The sequence below is a fragment of the Thamnophis sirtalis genome, unplaced genomic scaffold (genome assembly GCF_051295495.1).
Source record: "Thamnophis sirtalis isolate CommonGarterSnake01/CBP01778 unplaced genomic scaffold, rThaSir2_p1.2 scaffold_8, whole genome shotgun sequence".
Taxonomy (NCBI): domain Eukaryota; kingdom Metazoa; phylum Chordata; class Lepidosauria; order Squamata; family Natricidae; genus Thamnophis; species Thamnophis sirtalis.
Window position 1 is genome coordinate 15,600,588 of NW_028261388.1, and position 18,245 is coordinate 15,618,832.

General features: G+C 39.6%; 1 protein-coding gene across 1 annotated transcript; it reads left to right on the forward strand.

The window, feature by feature from the left end:
* Nucleotides 1–4,556: 4,556 nt before the first annotated feature.
* Nucleotides 4,557–17,190, forward strand: BIRC2 (baculoviral IAP repeat containing 2). The gene is made up of 9 exons (XM_087721142.1): nucleotides 4,557–4,692; nucleotides 7,032–8,862; nucleotides 8,973–9,072; nucleotides 10,253–10,331; nucleotides 11,521–11,569; nucleotides 12,930–13,172; nucleotides 15,195–15,446; nucleotides 15,761–15,802; nucleotides 16,350–17,190. Exons 2-9 carry the CDS (start codon nucleotides 8,010–8,012, stop codon nucleotides 16,541–16,543), a joined length of 1,812 nt encoding a protein of 603 aa, XP_087577268.1. The 5' UTR covers nucleotides 4,557–4,692; nucleotides 7,032–8,009; the 3' UTR covers nucleotides 16,544–17,190.
* The last annotated feature ends 1,055 nt before the right edge of the window (nucleotides 17,191–18,245 follow it).

The window sequence follows — 18,245 nt, forward strand, 5'->3', positions numbered from 1 at the left end:
TTAATTTACCCCAGAAATTTTGTCCAAAATGAAAGCTTGCTTTGACCTGGAATTCCCTAGAAGAAAAAGATTAATCTTTCCTTATTTCAAAAGGCTCCTATCAACTCACTAAGCAGCATTACGCTAATCTTTCATCTTGGCTCCTAATGAAATGGATGGATGCCAAGCTATCCATCTATGTACTTTGGAGCACTGAGAAAAATTATCAGGATATAATTACGACTTTCCTAACCTCATACTAATAAGCATTTCAGCCCAACTGGTGGCCCACAGAGATCAAGTTTCAGTTATATAAGGCATGCATGTAACTACAGATGGGATAGATAGATAGGTAGGTAGATGTAGACACACACACACTCAGACACACACATCCACACAGTGGTGGGATTCAATTTTTTTACTACTGGTTAGGGTACTGTAAAATCTCCATTCCCTCCCGATCAGCTGGGACTTGGGAGGCAGAGAATAGATGAGGGCGGAGTCAGTCAAAGGTGGTATTACCAGTTCTCCAAACTACTCAAAATTTCTGAAGAGTTTGAGTTTATTGATCTTGTATGCCGCCCACTCCCGAAGGACTCCGGGCGGCTTACAATAAACAAGGGAAGGGGATAAATACACAAAACAACACTTTAAAATACACAACAGTCACAGTTTCCGAGGGGCTGGATATTTCGAGAGCCCCCCCGGCCTGCTGGAGCAGCCAGGACTTAACGGCTTTGCGGAATGCCGGGAGGGTAGTAAGGGTCCGGATCTCCACGGGGAGATCGTTCCAAAGGGCTGGAGTTGCGACAGAGAAGGCTCTCCCCCGGGGAGTCGCCAGCCGACATTGGCTGGCAGATGGAATCCGGAGAAGACCTAACCTGTGAGATCTAATCGGTCTATGGGAGCTGATCGGCAAGAGGCAGTCTCTCAGGTACCCAAAATTGGAGAACCAGAACTGGTCAGAACCTGCTGAATGTCACCTTTGACATACACACATACATACCGTATGTATGTATGTATGCATGCATGCATGCATGCATCATCTATCTATCTATCTATCTATCTATCTATCTATCTATCTATCTATCTATCTATCTATCTATCTATCTATCATCTATCTATCTATCTATCTATCTATCTATCTATCTATCTATCTATCTATCTATCTATCTATCTATCTATCTAATCTATCTCCCATCTACTTACACACATGCCTTAAAAACTTTCTCTCTCTCTCTCTTTTCCTGGGTATACAAACGTACAGCTGACACAATGTTTCACCCTTGGGAAAATTAAAGTTATGGAGTGTCCCCCCCCCCCCCTTAACACTGTAGCCAAAATGTGGCAAAATTTATAGTGGTCCATTACAACTTTGGCTTGAATGACTTATATAACTGAGCTAGCACAATAAGGGATTCAGCAATACAGAGTGTTTGGATTCACACCACATCTTAACCCAACTTCTAAATCTAAGCATGTTCTGCATAGGCAAAGCGCGGGGGGAAAAAAGCACCAATTTGTAAATGCCACCATGAATGACTTCAAACTGAAGCTGGTAGAGCAGCGGTTCTCAACCTGTGGGTCGGGACCCCTTTGGGGGTCGAACGACCCTTTCACAAGGGTCGCCTAAGACCATCGGAAAACACATATTTTTGAAAAAATACGGAAAACATAAAATAATTTTATGGTTGGGGGTCACCACAACATGAGGAACTGTATTAAAGGGTCGCGGCATTAGGAAGGTTGAGACCCACTGTGGTAGAGTATATGGAGCCCAGATCAAGTGGAAGCTTAAGGCGGTGGTAGAAAACAGCTCAGATATAATTGCTCCAGAACGACCCATCATTCTATAAGAAGAAAGCTGATATCTCCTTACGGCCACTGACCACATTATAAGCTGCAGGCGCAGTGTTTAGAATGCAGTACTGCAGGCTATTTCTGCTGACTGCCAGCTGCCAGAACTTTGGCAGTTCGAATCTCACCAGGCTCAAGGTTGACTCAGCCTTCCATCCTTCAGTAAAATGAGAACCCAGATTGTTGGGGGCAACTCTGCTAACTCTGTAAACTGCTTAGAGAGGGCTGTAAAGCACTGTGAAGTGGAATATAAGTCTAAGTGCTATTTATTGTATAATAGCTGCTCTCTTAGGTCCAAATCAAGAGGTCAAGTTTCAAAGTCATTCCAGCAGGAAGCATTCAAACACTTGCCCACCCCTCACCCTGCAAAAACTGAGCCTGAGGGCATTGCAACCTACCAGAATCTATTTTGCAATGCACACCTTAGGAGATTTTTCCCTTCCATTTCCTTGTGCTCTGCCCCAATTTCTGGTTCTTCCGATGGGAGTCTCCTCCAACATTTAAGACAAATGCAAAATGCGGGCAATCGGACAAATTCTCTCCTGCCTATTTCCAAAAATCTGATTATTTCCCCACCACCTCCAAGTCTTGAAGCTATGGCTTATCTGTCCACAGGCACATTGCCTGACCCACAGTCCTGCAGCCTGAAATCGGTGATCCTCGACGGTGGGTCTCTTAGCAGAAATAATAAATAGCAATAATAATAATACTCAGAACATCGTATATTTTAAGAAGATATTTGTGTGATAACTAGGATGGTGGCAGCAACCTGTATCAATCACTAGCACCAGTCAATGGAATTTGTGACACATCTTTAAATGTTCACTTGAGTTTCATGCTTAATGAATAAAAGAAATAATAACAATAACAACAACAATAATAATCCTTAAGACAAATGTATACAAAGCCAGAATTGAGAAGACAGCAACAGACAGTAAGTGCCGCCTATGCAAAGAAGCTAAAGAAACAGTGGACCACCTGGTAAGCTGCTGCAAGATTGCACAAACTGAGTACAAGCAGTGGCATTACTAAGTAGCAACAATGGTGCACTGGAAGATCTGCAAGAAATATCATTTGCCTGTAAGCAAGACCTGGTAGAACCATAGAATAGAGAAAGCCATAGAAAATGAAGAAGTTAAATTGCTCTGGGACTTCAGAATCCAGACAGACAAGCCCCTGCCACGTAAAACCCTGTTGTCAATAAGAAAGACAAAAAAGTTCTGGATAATGGATGTGGCAGTGCCTGCAGACAGCAGAATAGAAGAGAAAGAACTGGAGAACGTAACAAAATACAAGGACCTACAAATAGAAAGACGATGGCAAAGGGAAGCAAATACCAATAGTAATAGGCACCTTTGGGTGCAGTCCCAAAAGAATTGGAACACCAATTGAATACCATAGTCATTGACACGTTTGCTATCAGTCAATTGCAGAAGGCAGCTTTACTTGGAACTGCTTCCATCCTGCGACGATATCTGTAACACCATCAAACATCAATTTGCCTATCGATAGGTAGACAAAAATGCCGAACCCAAACTGAACATCTCGCTGACTGCGCTAAGAATAACAACAACAATAACAACAATAATAAATTCACTGGAAACTGTGCCAGAAGTTTGGATTTGAGTACAACAAAAACCACTGGGAACATCAGGTTGAGAAGGTTCTAGAGAATGAAAAAGTTAAGATCTTGTGGGATTTCAGAATTCAGACTGAGAGGCACTTGGCCCACAACACACCTGATTTAACGATAGTTGAAAAGGAAAAAAAAAGATTAATTGACATTGCAATGTTTGGTGATGCGCGAATTAAAGATAAGCAGCAAGAAAAAAATCACAAAGTACCGGGACTTGCAAATTGAAGTTGAGCGACTGTGGAAAAAGAAAACGTGTGTTGTCCGGATTGTAATTGGAGCCCTTGGAGCAATACCTATAGGGCTACCTCGCTATTTGGAAATTTTAAATTTATCAGACTTGAACATTCTGATTCTACAAAAAACCACCCTACTTGGAACAGCTTATTACCTTAACAGTTCCTAGGTCCTTGGTTAGGACTCGAGCTGTTGAGCTACTAACCAGCCCCAAAGGCTGTGAATCTCACCAAAGATTAACCACTTAATAACAACAACAACAACAATAATAATAATATCCTGGTTGATACCTAGGATGCTGGCAGCAACCCGTATCAACCATTAGCACCAGTCAATGGTATTTGTGATGCATTTTTGAATGTTCAGTTGACTGAGTTTCATGTTTAATGAATAAAGTATAAAATAAAAGAGAATGGAAGGCACAGTCACGATTCTTACCCCCACCCCCAGCCTATTTAAGAGAATCGTGTTTCCCCCCCCCCCCCCCCCCCGATCCGGAAATTAACTCTTTTTCGAAATTCAGACGAAACTCGGAGCCCTCCGATTAGGAAAAAAATTCTGGGTTCGTTTGCAATTCAGATCAGGCGCCTTTTCCCGAAGTGGGAAACGAATTATAATTGGAAAAAAAACAAACCGCAGCGGCACAAAGGAATCCACCCCGCCCTCCCAACTCCCACACGGCGCAGGCGCACTCAGAAGAGGCCATATACGCCCTTTGTTGAAAGCTGCCACGGAGACTGAAAAAGCCCCGCCCTCTGTCCTTTCCCTTTCAATAGGATGGGGGCGGAGCCCTCTTGCGAGTTTCCGAGTTTTTCTCTCCCCTCTGACGCAACCGGGGGCGGGGCTTCGGCCCAACGCTTGGGTGGTTTGACGCATTCCTGTCCTTCCCCTCCCCCACCCATTACCCCCGACCGCCTTCGGAACGCTATATATAAAAACGTTTGCATTCGGCCGTGCTCCGTTTCAACTAACCGGTGATTGCGGCGGTAAGTGGGGGCTGCGCACGCGTGCGGCGGCGTGGGCGGGGTTCGCTGGGGCGGCGTCTCTTGACCCGTTTTCTCGCGAGGGAGGGGGGGGGAGCGGGGGGGGGGAGAGATATTGAGGTGCTCTGTGTATGTGTGTGTGCTTGTGTGTGTGTACTTGTGTGTATATACGCATATACACAAATGTGTATATACGTATGTTGCGTGTGTATAATAGTAACTGCTATTTTCACACCCACTTTGCTGATGACCCATTTTCTGGTTGTGCCTAAAGCCTTCAGTTTTCATTGTGTAAGCGTTGTGTAAGTGCAGCGACTTAACCAGCACAATTTGTGGACCCCGCCTCTGAGACTTGGCGCTGCCTGTGCTTGTTTTGAGGGGGGATCTTGCTGATTCCCCCATGCCAAGACAAAATTGGAGTGGTTTTGAGCATTGGGAAAGAAGACCACCCGGAAATCTCAGGGCTATATCCGGAAAGAGACAATGATAAACACGTTCTGCCCTCCCCCAGCCCCCAAATAATAGGGGGTGCATCTGTGCCATGGCCAGAAGTGAAGCCTGATTCAAAGGAGGCTTTACCTCTTTTGTTTTTTTGCCTTCTGGGTAGGGTGGGATGGCAGCTTTCATCAGTATATCCAGTGCTGAGGATCCAGAAATCTGCACCCCAGCAACATCTGGAGGATTATATTGTTTTAAGATAATAGCACATAGACTTATATACCACTTTACAGGGCTTTTACAGCCCTCTCTAAGAGGTTTACAGAGCATATCACCCCAACAATTTGGGTCCTCATAATGAATACTGGCTCAGCCTTCAGAGTTTTCCATGAATACAATTTCTAAATGTTATTTTTTTTTGTGTGATGTTGGCTGGAATTATTAGGACAAATATATAGCATATAGTTTTGTATACAGTTAGGAAAGCTCAGAAAGCACAATGGATCCCTAATTACAATAAAGGCAGACTTTATTGAGTCAGTCCATTGAGTATCTTGTTAAGTACACAATCTTAATCATGACTGAGTACCAAAGAGGTAAGAGCTTGATAGAAGGTAGATACATTATTTTAGGAGCTTTTGGGAAATGGTTTTATCCATTATTCATTTTCCATCTCCAGTCTTTAATGTAGGACATAAGTAACACAACAAAGGTTTTCTGATAGGTTTTCCATTTGTAAATCCCTTTATATTTCTGAATGCCTTGCACTGCCAGTTCACCCTGAATTGCTGGTTTCTGAGTTGGGTTACACCTATTCTGGATCTCTTATTATTATTACTTGTTGAGAGTTGGCATACGTTTAATAAATTATTAACTTGCCTGAACCATATTTACACTTGTATCCTAAAGTATATTTACCTTTTTGGTTTGGCTTCACTATATGAAACCATTCCTTTCCACCTCTTCTCTAAATAAAATATACATATTCACTAGTGTTTTTATAATTAGGCAAAAGGGATCAAACGTGTGTGTGTGTTTTGTGTGTGTGTGTGTGTCTGTTGATGCCAAATTAAAGTGGTTCTTGCAGTTACAGGATCAAAAATTGTGTTAGTCTAAACAGATTTCTGCAATTTCTTTTTGAGGAGTCAAGAATAGCCCATTGGATTCTAGATCTAAGTGTTTTTGACTGCAGTTTCATCAACTGGTATTAGCCACTCTTGACTGCTACAAATATATGTAAATGTTTGGAAAGCACTAGATCAGGAGTAGGCAACTATGACAACTATGGACTCAGGAATTCTGGGAGTTGAAGTCCACAGGTCTTGAAGTTGGCATAGCTGCCCATCCCTGCACTAGATGATCTGGTCCTGAGGTGGATCTTTTTTAGCTTACTGTAGCAACTTTATTTTAAGGAGGCTGGAAATCCAGGGTTATTTTTGTAACATGGACAAAAAAAAAGACGGCTGTTGCCTTCTAGTGATATTTATTTATTTATTTATTTATTAGACTTATATACCGCTTCATAGGGCTTTCAGCCCTCTCGAAGCGGTTTACAAATTAAACGGCACAGTTGAGTTAAAGTGTTTATCTAGAGGAAATTGTAAGTAGAAGTTTAAGATATTAAAAAGTGTTTTTTCATAGCTATCTAATCAATCTGAATTTTAGAAGTTGAGGTCTGGAAGGTTTTAATTTGCAAAAGTTGAGTACATTGATGATTTAATATAGATACAATAGGAGTTTGTGCACTTCTAATCTTTTGTGACTGATGAACCACAAGTTTTAAATTTTAATCTAAAAATAACTATGGAATAAAGTTTAAACTTTATATATGCATTATTTATAACAGTTTATATACAAAGTTAATTGTGGTTTAAGGGAGCTTATGTATTTTTCTTCTCATGCAGGTTTCAGTAACCCGAAAAAATGTATTTTTCAGTCTTTTTGTAAACATTTCTCATTGTGAACACCATATTGCATTATGGCTGCTTAAGCCCCTTGAAGGGACCAGAGTCTGAAGTTTGGGAGATAATTTTGTGCATATATATTCAAATTGGTTTTTGCCACTATGCAGGACAGCTGCATTCGCTTATCAAACATTATCTGCAATGATATTTTGGTTAACAAATTTAAACCGCTTTGGGTTAGACACGTCTATAAACTTATTAAATTCGGTAACCCTTTAATAATAATAGTGCAGCCTGACTGAAAATTCACCACACTAGTGAGAAAATAAAAAAGACAACAATCCAAACCTGTTAAGAGCTTTGGATGATCAAAATTCCTTTGATCACATTTCACTGATATGTGTCATGATAAATCTTTGAGGAATTTTTTTGTGAAGTAGTACTGAGTGAAATGGTATATTGATAAGAAAAAAATGATTTCTTATTGTAAGGAGAAGTATTCAGAGACGTGCATTTGATTTAAGTTGGCTTTTCTGTAGTACCATGCAGACAGTCCCATTTACATTCATTATTTTGACCTTCCTTTTTCAGAAATAAAAAGTTTAAAAAATATTCATTATTTTATTTGGAAATAATTGAGATTCATTGGGACAGAGGCCCCATGTATATAGGCTTCTAATTGAAACTTAATTGTTTCATCAAACTTCCTTTATTTTAAATGTGCTCCTTCCTCATTTAGTAAAAATTATGTAACTTTAGAAGAAAAAGTCTGGATTGTGAAATTGGGAACAAATTACCCTGTCAAAAAGAAACTACTAAAGTTGAAGTAATAAAAAAAAGAAAAGAAAATAAGCATTGCATGTAATGTTAACTTTCAGGTTTTTATTTTATTATGGCCTGGAAGTTGATAAGAATTGCACAAAATTATCTCCCAAACTTCAGACTCGTCCTTTACTCCTCTCCTGATTTATCTTCATCATGAATGTTATTGGCTCATTTCTGCCGAAATTGAAGAATGACGCAGAGGTGACAGAGCTGAAGTATGACTTATCGTGTGAACTCTACAGGATGTCTACATATTCCACTTTTCCATCGAATGTACCAGTATCTGAAAGGAGTCTTGCTCGAGCTGGTTTCTATTACACCGGTCTGAAAGACAAAGTGAAATGTTACAATTGTGGCTTAATGTTGGATAACTGGAAAAAAGGGGACAGTGCCATGGAGAAGCATAAACAACTCTATCCCAGTTGCAGTTTTGTTCAGAGTCTGACTTCAATGACTAGCCTTGGATCCTCGTTTCGTTCTGCTTTCTCCCCTCCAGCTACCTCTGGACTTAACTTTTCACCTGCTTCAATGCAAGCCTTAAGTTTGGGTCAAGTTGGGTATTACAATGAAAGCTTTTCCAGTTTTCCTCATAACCCAGTGACATCTGGAGCAGTAGAAGACCTGTCACTTTTGAGGCCAAAGGCTTTCAACCCTATGATGAGCACGGAAGAAAGCAGATTGCTCACTTTCAAGACATGGCCCCTGACATTTTTGTCCCCAACATCTTTAGCCAAAGCCGGGTTTTATTATGTAGGACCTTCAGACAGGGTGGCTTGTTTTGCCTGTGGTGGTCAGTTGAGTAATTGGGAACCAAAGGACAATGCTATATCAGAACATCAAAGGCATTTTCCAAACTGTCCTTTTGTGGAACAAATCCAAAACAGTTTGACTGGCTTTAATTCGGGCATGCAAAACTGCATAGGCCGTTTCAGAACTTTCAAAACTTGGCCAGTGACAGTTCCAGTTCACCCACAGCAACTGGCAGATGCTGGCTTCTATTACGTGGGTAAGAACTTGTTCTTTCATGTTTTGGATTTCATCTGATTTTTCAACAGTTTACATTTTTTACTGTTTGTCATTCTGTCTAATTTACCTCATGAAATGTTTGTTGTTAAGGTCGCAATGATGACGTCAAATGCTTCAGTTGTGACGGTGGACTCAGGTGTTGGGAGACTGGGGATGATCCATGGGTGGAGCATGCTAAATGGTTTCCAAGGTATCCTTCATTTTCTTTCAAATGTAATAACAAAGAGGTTATTGTAATACTTTTGTCCCATTGAAAGCAGAACTGTGTCTCTGAAAAGGATTCCTCAGTGAGATCTATTTGTCAGGGAACATTGCTATTCAGGAAATGAATCCAAAGTTTTGGAGAGCACCTGGAATTATTAGCTGTCATAACTTGCATAGAACTGAACTTCAAGCTGGTCAGAATTATCTGAAAACGCATCGAGATGTGGCTGCATATTATTCATTCAGTCACCTAGATACAGCTGCCATATATTGCTGGAGAAAAACGTACAGTTGCTTCACTCATTTGAAAAGAGGTTGTTCATACACAAGTTTTGGGTGTATTTGCACAGTCATAATAAAAACATGCTGGGAAATCTTATCTGCTTGCCTGGAGCATATTCTTAGCTGCTGTGGAAAGCAAGATATTGAATATTGATTCAAGAATAACAGCATTCTTACTCTAGTTATTTCAAAAGCTATTTTCAAAACTTCTGTTGGGTTAAATAATACTTAAATTTTTAAAGAACACTAGATGCTAAAGTGCTTAAAAAGCTCTTTACACAAGTTCTAATCAAGGATTGTAGTGATTGGATGGCATTCTGAATAGCTGAAGTTAGATTTTTTTAAAAAAGTGATTTCAATGCAGGGAATGGAATAAATAACTCCTTTTGGCCATGGAATTGAACAAAACTTTAGGAATGAATAAAATTTTAGCTCACCATTCTAAAGCTGTGGGCCAAACAGCTCTTAAGATAGGGCTTATACAAAAAAAACCCAGTTCTTGATTTTCTAATACAATTGCATCTAATAAAGATTCCATTTGTAGTGGAGATGTTTGGCATTAATACTTTTGGGATTATTTTGAGATGTAATAAACAGGATATAAATTGAATATGAAATAAAGACTACTATATACTTATTATCTGCCTCATAGATGGGATTGATTAGTTTTGGTTCTCTCTGTTTATTTGGGTAATAATGTTTTTCACATCTAAATTCCATTTTTGACAGCTTGACTGTATTTAATACTTCAGTGTATTTGTCCTGGGTAGGTTTTAATAAATATGTCTTTGGCCCACTAAGCAGAGCATTGTGGCTAATAAATATTCTTAAAAGAGCAGATATCCTGCATGTTAAAACTTAAGCTTGGTATACTTTTCTTCCAGTTGTGAATACCTGATTTATAGAAAGGGTCCAGAGTTTGTCCGCCAAGTTCAAGCAAGGTATCCTCATCTTCTTCAACAGGTATGCAAGTACTATTGCATTTTCAATAATAGCATGCTTTTTCTTTTGCATAGTACACACACATTTGTTAAGAGAATTAGCCTGTTTTCAAAATTGTGTACTACCTTGAACTTTATCTCTTCAGACTGTGTTTACAAGAATAGGGTAAGCAGTACTTTGAGGTAGGAGGGAAGGTTTATACTTACAGCCCCCTTACTAATACTGTCTCTAGCAAGAACACCCCCCTGTGGTTTTGTAAATGAACAGTGCAATCCATTTGTTTTCAAGCTTTAACCAAGACCACAGAGGCTGTGAAATAAAGCATAACGTGAAAACAGTTTGTTCCTAGATTGTTTTGATAAGAGTTAAAAGATTGAGCGATTAAAGGCTATAAATATGCTGCCAAATCGCAGCCTGTAAAAAAAGTTTTATAAAATTGGATAAATAACATGCATGAGCTGTGTTGGCTGTTGTGGACAAGCAGTAAAAGTAACATTTGACTTGCCACTGGTTGCTTAGCAACTGTTTGAAGTGACGATAGACCTCCCCAGAGTTATTGCAAGCCAGATTCAAAATTTCTGTTTCACTCCTCCCCACCCCCACCCCTGTGATTGCATGTGGGTGCTTGGCAACTGCTCTGTGTTTGCAGCATCCTGTGGTCACATGACTAATTTATCATGGGGGGGGGGAGTTGTTTCCTGGAAACTGGTATTTATTTCTGATTTCAGCAAAAAAAAAATGCCCATGATGGACAATGATTCACATAAAGGCCTCTGTGATTCACTAACAACTGAAGCTGAAAAGATCTTAAAATCCCATGGTGACCTGCTTAATGACTAGCATGACTTATGACCATAATTCAGAGCTCAGTTATGATCATAACTATCTGTACCTAATTAATTTTGACCATTGTTGCACAAACAGAAACATTCTATGAGCTAGGATCAAGTGCAGTGTAGCATTTTAATCAAGAGTACATGCAGATATTTAGGGTGAAAGTTCACCAGTTCCCCCACTTAGTGGCACCCAGATAATTTGGCACTACAACCTGTGGACAGTTCTCAAATGTTACAGCTTCAATCTACCTGATGGAGTCGTATTGAGAAAGATTGGTTAAATGTATTACTGTTAGCGAACTCTGTGTGAACAATGGATCTTTTCAAAAAGCAAACATCTTCTAAAAATCTTTTTTTTTTTGTCTGTGTTGTAGTTGTTATCCACTGCAGATACACCTGTAGAAGAAAATACAGATGTACCAAGTAGGTATTTTGATTTGTTTATTTTGTTCCTTTGGGTTAGAGTTGACTCTTGGTGATTACCTGGATTGGTCCCTAGAGTTTTTCAGACAGTTTTCCACTGCCTCCCTCCTAAGACTAAGAGAGAATGACTGACCCAGGTTTACCCAGCTGGTTTTGCAGCAAGGCACGACTATAATGTCAGAACTCCTCATTTTCTAGCCTATTCCTTGTAACAGCTATGCCAAACTGGCTCTTGTCAGAATTGATTGATAGCTTTTATAAAATTGGCATGGGAATGTATCACTCAGATATCAACACATTTATCCTTGATGGTCTGTAGCAATTTGGTTTTGTTATTGTTAACTAAGTTAGTAAGGCATTTTGTCATGGTTTTTAAGTCAAAACATTCCTGAAGCTGACCATTGAAATTTAAATTTAATCAAAAACATACAATTTTACAATAAAGTCAAGTTGTGCTATAAAACATAAGTGAAAATTAAGTGAAAGTGCTTGCTTAAAATTTCCATAGGTATCCAGACCTTTTTAAATCACCAAAGCCCTCTGGTGGTGAATAAGGTTATAATTTTTTTTTCTAAATTACCATGAGCTGTCAATATTTCTTCTAGAATAAAAAATCTACTGAGGAGGCTAAGTTTAAACCTTAAAGCAAGTGATATAATTTAGTAATGTACAAGGTAAAGATAAAGGTTCCCCTCGCACATAAGTGCTAGTCATTACCGACTCTAGGTGACGGTGCTCATATCTGTTTCAAAGCTGAAGCGTCAGCGCTGTCTGATGACAATTCTATGATCATGTGGCCGACATGATTAAATACTGAAAACACATGGAACGCTGTTACTTTCTCACCAAAGGTGGTCCCTATTTTTCTACTTGCATTTTTACATGCTTTCGAACTGCTAGGTTGGCAAAAGCTGGAGCAAGTAGCAAGAGCTCACTCCATTACACGGCGCTAGGGATTCGAACTGCCGACCTTTCTGATCGACAAACTGAGCGCCTTAGCCATTGAGCCACCTCGTGTCCTCGTCAGTAGTGTATATATGAATTTGAGGCATTGTCTATATGACTTTTTCAAGCAGTGGGACTAATGAAGCTGACATGACAAGGGAGAATAGGGAATAGCAAACTAAATTGACTGAAACTCAGAAAATGGCATCTTCATATACTCACATTCTGTGATTGACGAATGTAGCTGGAATACATATGCCGCTTTTTAGGAAACAGATCTTGGTTTTGCATTATCTTAGGTGTGGGATCCAGTACAGAAGTGATTCTTTTTCATTTGACTGATTTTTAATTATTTTGAACCCAGTAAGTTACTGATATTTCAAGAACTAATGCTAGAATGTTTTCCTCTGAATAGTTATCCGTTTTGAACCCGGTGAAAATACCTCAGAAGATGCCAGGATCATGAAAACACCCATGGTTGAAGCTGTTTTGGAGATGGGATTCAGCAGAAGACTGGTCAAACAAACCATTCAGAGTAAAATCTTAACAACAGGGGAGAATTACAGAACAGTAAACGATCTTGTCTCTGACCTTATTAGTGCCGAAGAGGAGAAGAAGGAAGAGGAGAAGGAAGATCCACCAGAAAAAATAACATCAGGTATATAAAAAGTTTCATGGCTTCAATTAGATGAATTCTGCTTCTTGAGTCAAAGACCCCCTTTTTCCTTCTTGGATGGGGCATTTTCAGAGTCTAATGAACTCCGATAACTAGAGAGACAACAGCATTTTCATTCAAAGCTATTTGCATTAGCCACCAATATTGGAGAGCCAGAGTAGATAGAAGACCCTCAAAATAAATTAAGTCAATCTGTTAGATCTAGAAAGAGTGCAGAGAGGAGCAATAAAGATGATTAAGGGACTGGAGGCTAAAAAAACACAAAGAACGGTTGCTGGAATTGGGTATGTCAAGTTTGATGAAAAGAAGGACTAGGGGTGACATGATAGCAGTGTTCTGATATCTCAGGGTTTGCCACAAAGAAGAGGGAGTCAAACTATTCTCCAAAGCTCCTGAGGGTAGCAATGGATGGAAACTAATCAAGGAGAGAAGCCACTTGGAACTAAGGAGAAATTTCCTGACAGTTAGAACAATTAATCAGTGGAACAACTTGACTCCAGAAGTTGTGAATGCCCCAACACTGGAAGTCTTTAAGAAGATGTTAGATAACCATTTGTCTGAAGTGGTGTGGGGTTTCCTGCCTAAGCATGGGGTTGGACTAGAAGACTTCCAAGGTCCCTTCCAACTCTGTTATTCTATTCTAAATATTTAGATGAGCCTCAATGGAGATCAGATCAGATTCAAAGCTTAACAGTGTGAAAGCACCCTGGAGCACATATAACAAGTCGTCTTAAGAATTTTGTTTGCATTATTTTCAAAGGGACCCTCTTACTGTATTTACAAACCTGCATTTCATAGCTACAGTATCTCAAGACTTTCTCCTGTAAATCTTAATAGTTGCCTGGACATGTTTGTTACCATTGTGACTCACCAAACAAAGTAGCATTTGTGAAACTTTTACCTATATTATATCTGTTCTTTTTCCAAGGTATTATGGCAGAGGGAAAAAAAATCCATAGAGCTTTTAAAGGGCTTAGCCTGATTAATATAGATGCTGTCAGTTTTCTAAAGCATATGCATATAATGGAGCCTCTTGACAACACAGTTGCTATAGTTTTGTGATGACTGAATACAAGGCAGTTTCTCATATACAAAGGGCAAAATAACTTCTCAAGCCAACTTAGGACGTTACAAGTATGGCTGTATTGTTTACATGCACTGGAGCCAAAATAGGGTTATTAACTATTTTGGGGGAGGATGGTGTGAAACACACTCGCTGACAAAACCTACAGTAATTAATTTGTATAAAAAATGGAAAATTATCAGTTCCGTTCAGTAGTTGGATATATTTATATAATATATTGATCATGTCATTCCTATCTGTCGGTTTCACCAGTACGCTAAATGCTATGCTGTTACGCTAATTGATGTGCCATTGTAGGAGTCCTCTTTTTAAAGTAAATTGGAGTTTGAATTTAAAAACAGTGTTAAAAAGTTCCTTTGAACAAAGGTGGTAGATCTCTTGGATTTTGTGAATTTGGGAAAGTTATGTTTTTATGAGGTAAAAAAAAGAAATCCCATGTTTCCCCGAAAATGAGACAGGGTCTTATTTTCTTTTGACTCCCGAAATAAGTGGTTGGCCTTATTTTTGGGGAGGTCTTATTTTTGAGGTGCAGGAGCAGCAAGCGTGGTCACCTCATGGCTGCTGGTGTGTTGCGCTGCTGCAACAGCACAACACAGCCGTTCAACAGCTGTTTGCCCTTGAGGCTGTGCACACGCTTCTAGCCATGCTTCCCAGTAGCAAGAGGAAATGGTGGAGACCGGCTGCACATGCGTTAAAATATTTTTGGGGAAGGGCTTGTTTTAGTGCATGCGCTCAAAAGCTTGATTGGGCTTATTATCCTGGGAGGTCTTATTTTTGGGAAAACAAGGTACTGCATTGATGCCCCCATTATGCCCTTCCCCTGAATGAGTTGGGAAATGTCCATTTTTACTCACATTTTCTGCTAAAACTGCTAATAGAAAAGTCTGCCCTGTGTCATCTTTTCGTTTATTATATTTCAGATCTGGCCTTAATCAGAAAGAATCGAATGGCATTGTTTCAGCGCTTGACATGTACGCTTCCTATCCTGGAAAGTTTATTAAGTTCCAAAGTAATAAGTGACCAGGAACACCAAGTTATTAAACAAAAAACCCAGACATCTTTGCAAGCTAGAGAACTGATTGATACCATCTTGGTGAAAGGAAATTCTGCAGCAGACATATTCAGAAATTGTTTACAGGAGTGTGATCCTGCATTATACAAGGATTTGTTTGGTGAGTTTCTTAGATACATGCTTTGAATTGTCTTTTTCTTGAGAAGTGGTAACCCTGGTCTACTGTAAATCCCAACTATAAAGGATTTATGAGTTCTTCATAGGTAAGAGCTGCAAACAGTTTTCTTCCTCTTATATAAAATAGATAATGCAGAGGAAATTCTGTTGATTAGACTTCCCAAACGCCATTCGCTGTTATGCTAATAATTGTTAATCGGGAGTGGAGATGGGATGTGTGTTAGAGTTTAATTGCATTCTAATGAATCTGAGGTAATTTGTTACTTGATCTAACAATATTTAACTTACTTTCTTTAGTGGAGAAGAATATGACATACATTCCAACAGAAGATGTTTCAGGTAAATAATTTATTAAATAGACGTGAATGGCATATGGAATATAAGGATTGCAATGTTTTTAAGAACAGGTTACGCTGAAATAGCTCATAATAGGAATTACGAATGTTTATAAAACTGAGCTGGCTTAATATTTTGAGTATTTCAAAATTTAGTTTGATAAGATGGATGCATCTTATCAAGACTGGGAAATCTTTGGGCCTGAAATAGAATATTCTTCCTTTCTTCAATAGTGTCTCAACTATTGAGTTGGTGATAGGAACCAATCTGGGTCAGTGACACATTCTGATGGGTGAGAAGTTCTCTGAGGATGGGCTCCAGCAGAAGTCCGAAAACTCAGGAGACAAAACCAATTGTCCCGGTGAACGACCCAGATTGGATCCTGCAACATTATCCTGGGACATGTATATTTGCTTTCATTCATAAATTCATGGATTTAGGGAAGAGGAAAGGCTGCGAATGTTAGGGAAGTGAGGAATGCCTTTATTAAAACAACGGATAGGTCAAAATGTTGTTTTTGTATAGATAATAAAAGAGTCTTTAATTGCAGGTTTACCCATGGAAGAACAACTGAGACGATTGCAAGAGGAGAGAACTTGCAAAGTCTGCATGGACAAAGAAGTGTCCATTGTCTTCATCCCCTGTGGCCATTTGGTTGTTTGCAAGGAATGTGCTCCTTCCCTCAGGAAGTGCCCTATATGCCGAGGAACCATCAAGGGTACCGTGCGGACATTTCTTTCGTGAAGATCAACCATGCTGGTTTTTCCCCCCCAAGGATACATTTTCATGCTTCCTGAACAACACTAAGCTAATTCACAACATCCTGACATTTCAAGTATCTGCAAAATGCAATCCAAACTGCAACTCAATGTTCTGATGAAGATGACAAAGTGGATGGCTTGTGAGGTCAATTATCTCTGAAGTGACTATAATTGGGTCATCTGGATAGACTGGGCCTTTTTGGGACATGATTTCATAATGGTTTGGAGTGACATAAAGAGTGAATGGTGATTCACGTATTCAGGTTTGCTATTGTTAAGTAAAAGAAGCTGTTGAGAGTTCGGTGGCGCAGTGGTTAGAGTGCAGTACTGCAGGCTACATCTGCTGCCTCCCGGACGCCTGCAATTTGGCAAATCAATTCTTACCAGGCTCAAGGTTGACTCATCCTTCCATCCTTCCGAGGTTGGTAAAATGAGGACCCAGATTGTTGGGGGCAAGAGGCTGACTCTCTAAACCACTTAGAGAGGGCTGTAAAATGGTATATAAGTCTTAAGTGCTATTGCTATTTATGATTTGAAAAGTGTGGAAAGATTACTTAGTGTAACTTGTTGGCCAGTTGAGAATATATTTTATTTACCATAAATAAAACTTTCTTGTGATTGAAACAAAAATTGTGGATCTGTTGTATTTATATTCATCATAGAATACTTGAGTAACTACAGAGGTAACTATGTGTCATAATTCATAAGCATTTTGAAATAGTGTTAAATACCTTAGTGAAGTTAAGCAATGTTGCCAAGTATTATGCAGAACATTTTTTAAACTTGATTTGCAAATTATTATTCTGTTCAGTAGATTACAGGTGGTCCTCGACTTATGACTACAATTGAGCCCAACATTTCAGTTGCTAAGTGATACATTTGTTAAGTGAATTTTCCCTGCCCCAGGTGGAGAGACAGCTGTCTTCAGGGCCTGAGCTGAGTGAGGGAGAGGAACAGATGGGGCCCATCCCAGATCCGCGTATGTGCAGAGAGGAAAGGAAAGCAATAAACTGGCTCTCAGGGAAAAGCAGATGTAGATGCCAGTCAGGCCCAGCCTGGCTGAGAAATATAGTAGGGGTTTGGGAGTGGCTGGTTGTCACAGACAATATGTTTGTTTTCTAGTATACAGCAAGAACCAGGTTTGTTGGGACTAATTACATTTGTTTTTTGTTTATCCACGTGAATAAAAAGACTGTTCCTGCCCTGCTTTGAAAAGGGGCTTGTTTTACTTGTGGGTAAATGGCTTATCAATAGCTCAGTGGCTAAGATGCTGAGCTTGTTGATCAGAAAGTTGGCGGTTCGAATCCCTAGTGCCACATAATGGAGTGAGCTCCCGTTACTTGTCCTAGCTTCAGCCAACCTAGCAGTTTGAAAGCACGTAAAAATGCAAGTAGAAGAACAGGAACCACTTTGGTGGGAAGGTAACAGCGTTCCGTGTGCCTTTGGCGTTTAGTCATGCGGCCACATGACCACAGAGACATCTTTGGGCAACGCTGGATCTTCAGCTTTGAAATGGAGATGAGCACTGCCCCCTAGAGTCAGGAACAACTAGCACATATGTGAGAGGGAAATCCTTACTTTTACCTTTAAATGGCTTATCATTACTTGCGAAGTAATAGCTGAGAACAGTAGAACAATAGAATAGTAGGCCAGTGTTTTACTGTGTTATAGTTTCAGTTGGATAG

Coding starts and splice junctions, on each gene's coding strand:
- BIRC2 (XM_087721142.1), top strand. CDS start 8,010: ATGAATGTTATTGGCTCATTTCTGCCGAAATTGAAGAATGACGCAGAG. Junction 10,332..11,520: donor ATCCTCATCTTCTTCAACAG/GTATGCAAGTAC, acceptor TCTGTGTTGTAG/TTGTTATCCACTGCAGATAC. Junction 13,173..15,194: donor ACCAGAAAAAATAACATCAG/GTATATAAAAAG, acceptor ATTATATTTCAG/ATCTGGCCTTAATCAGAAAG.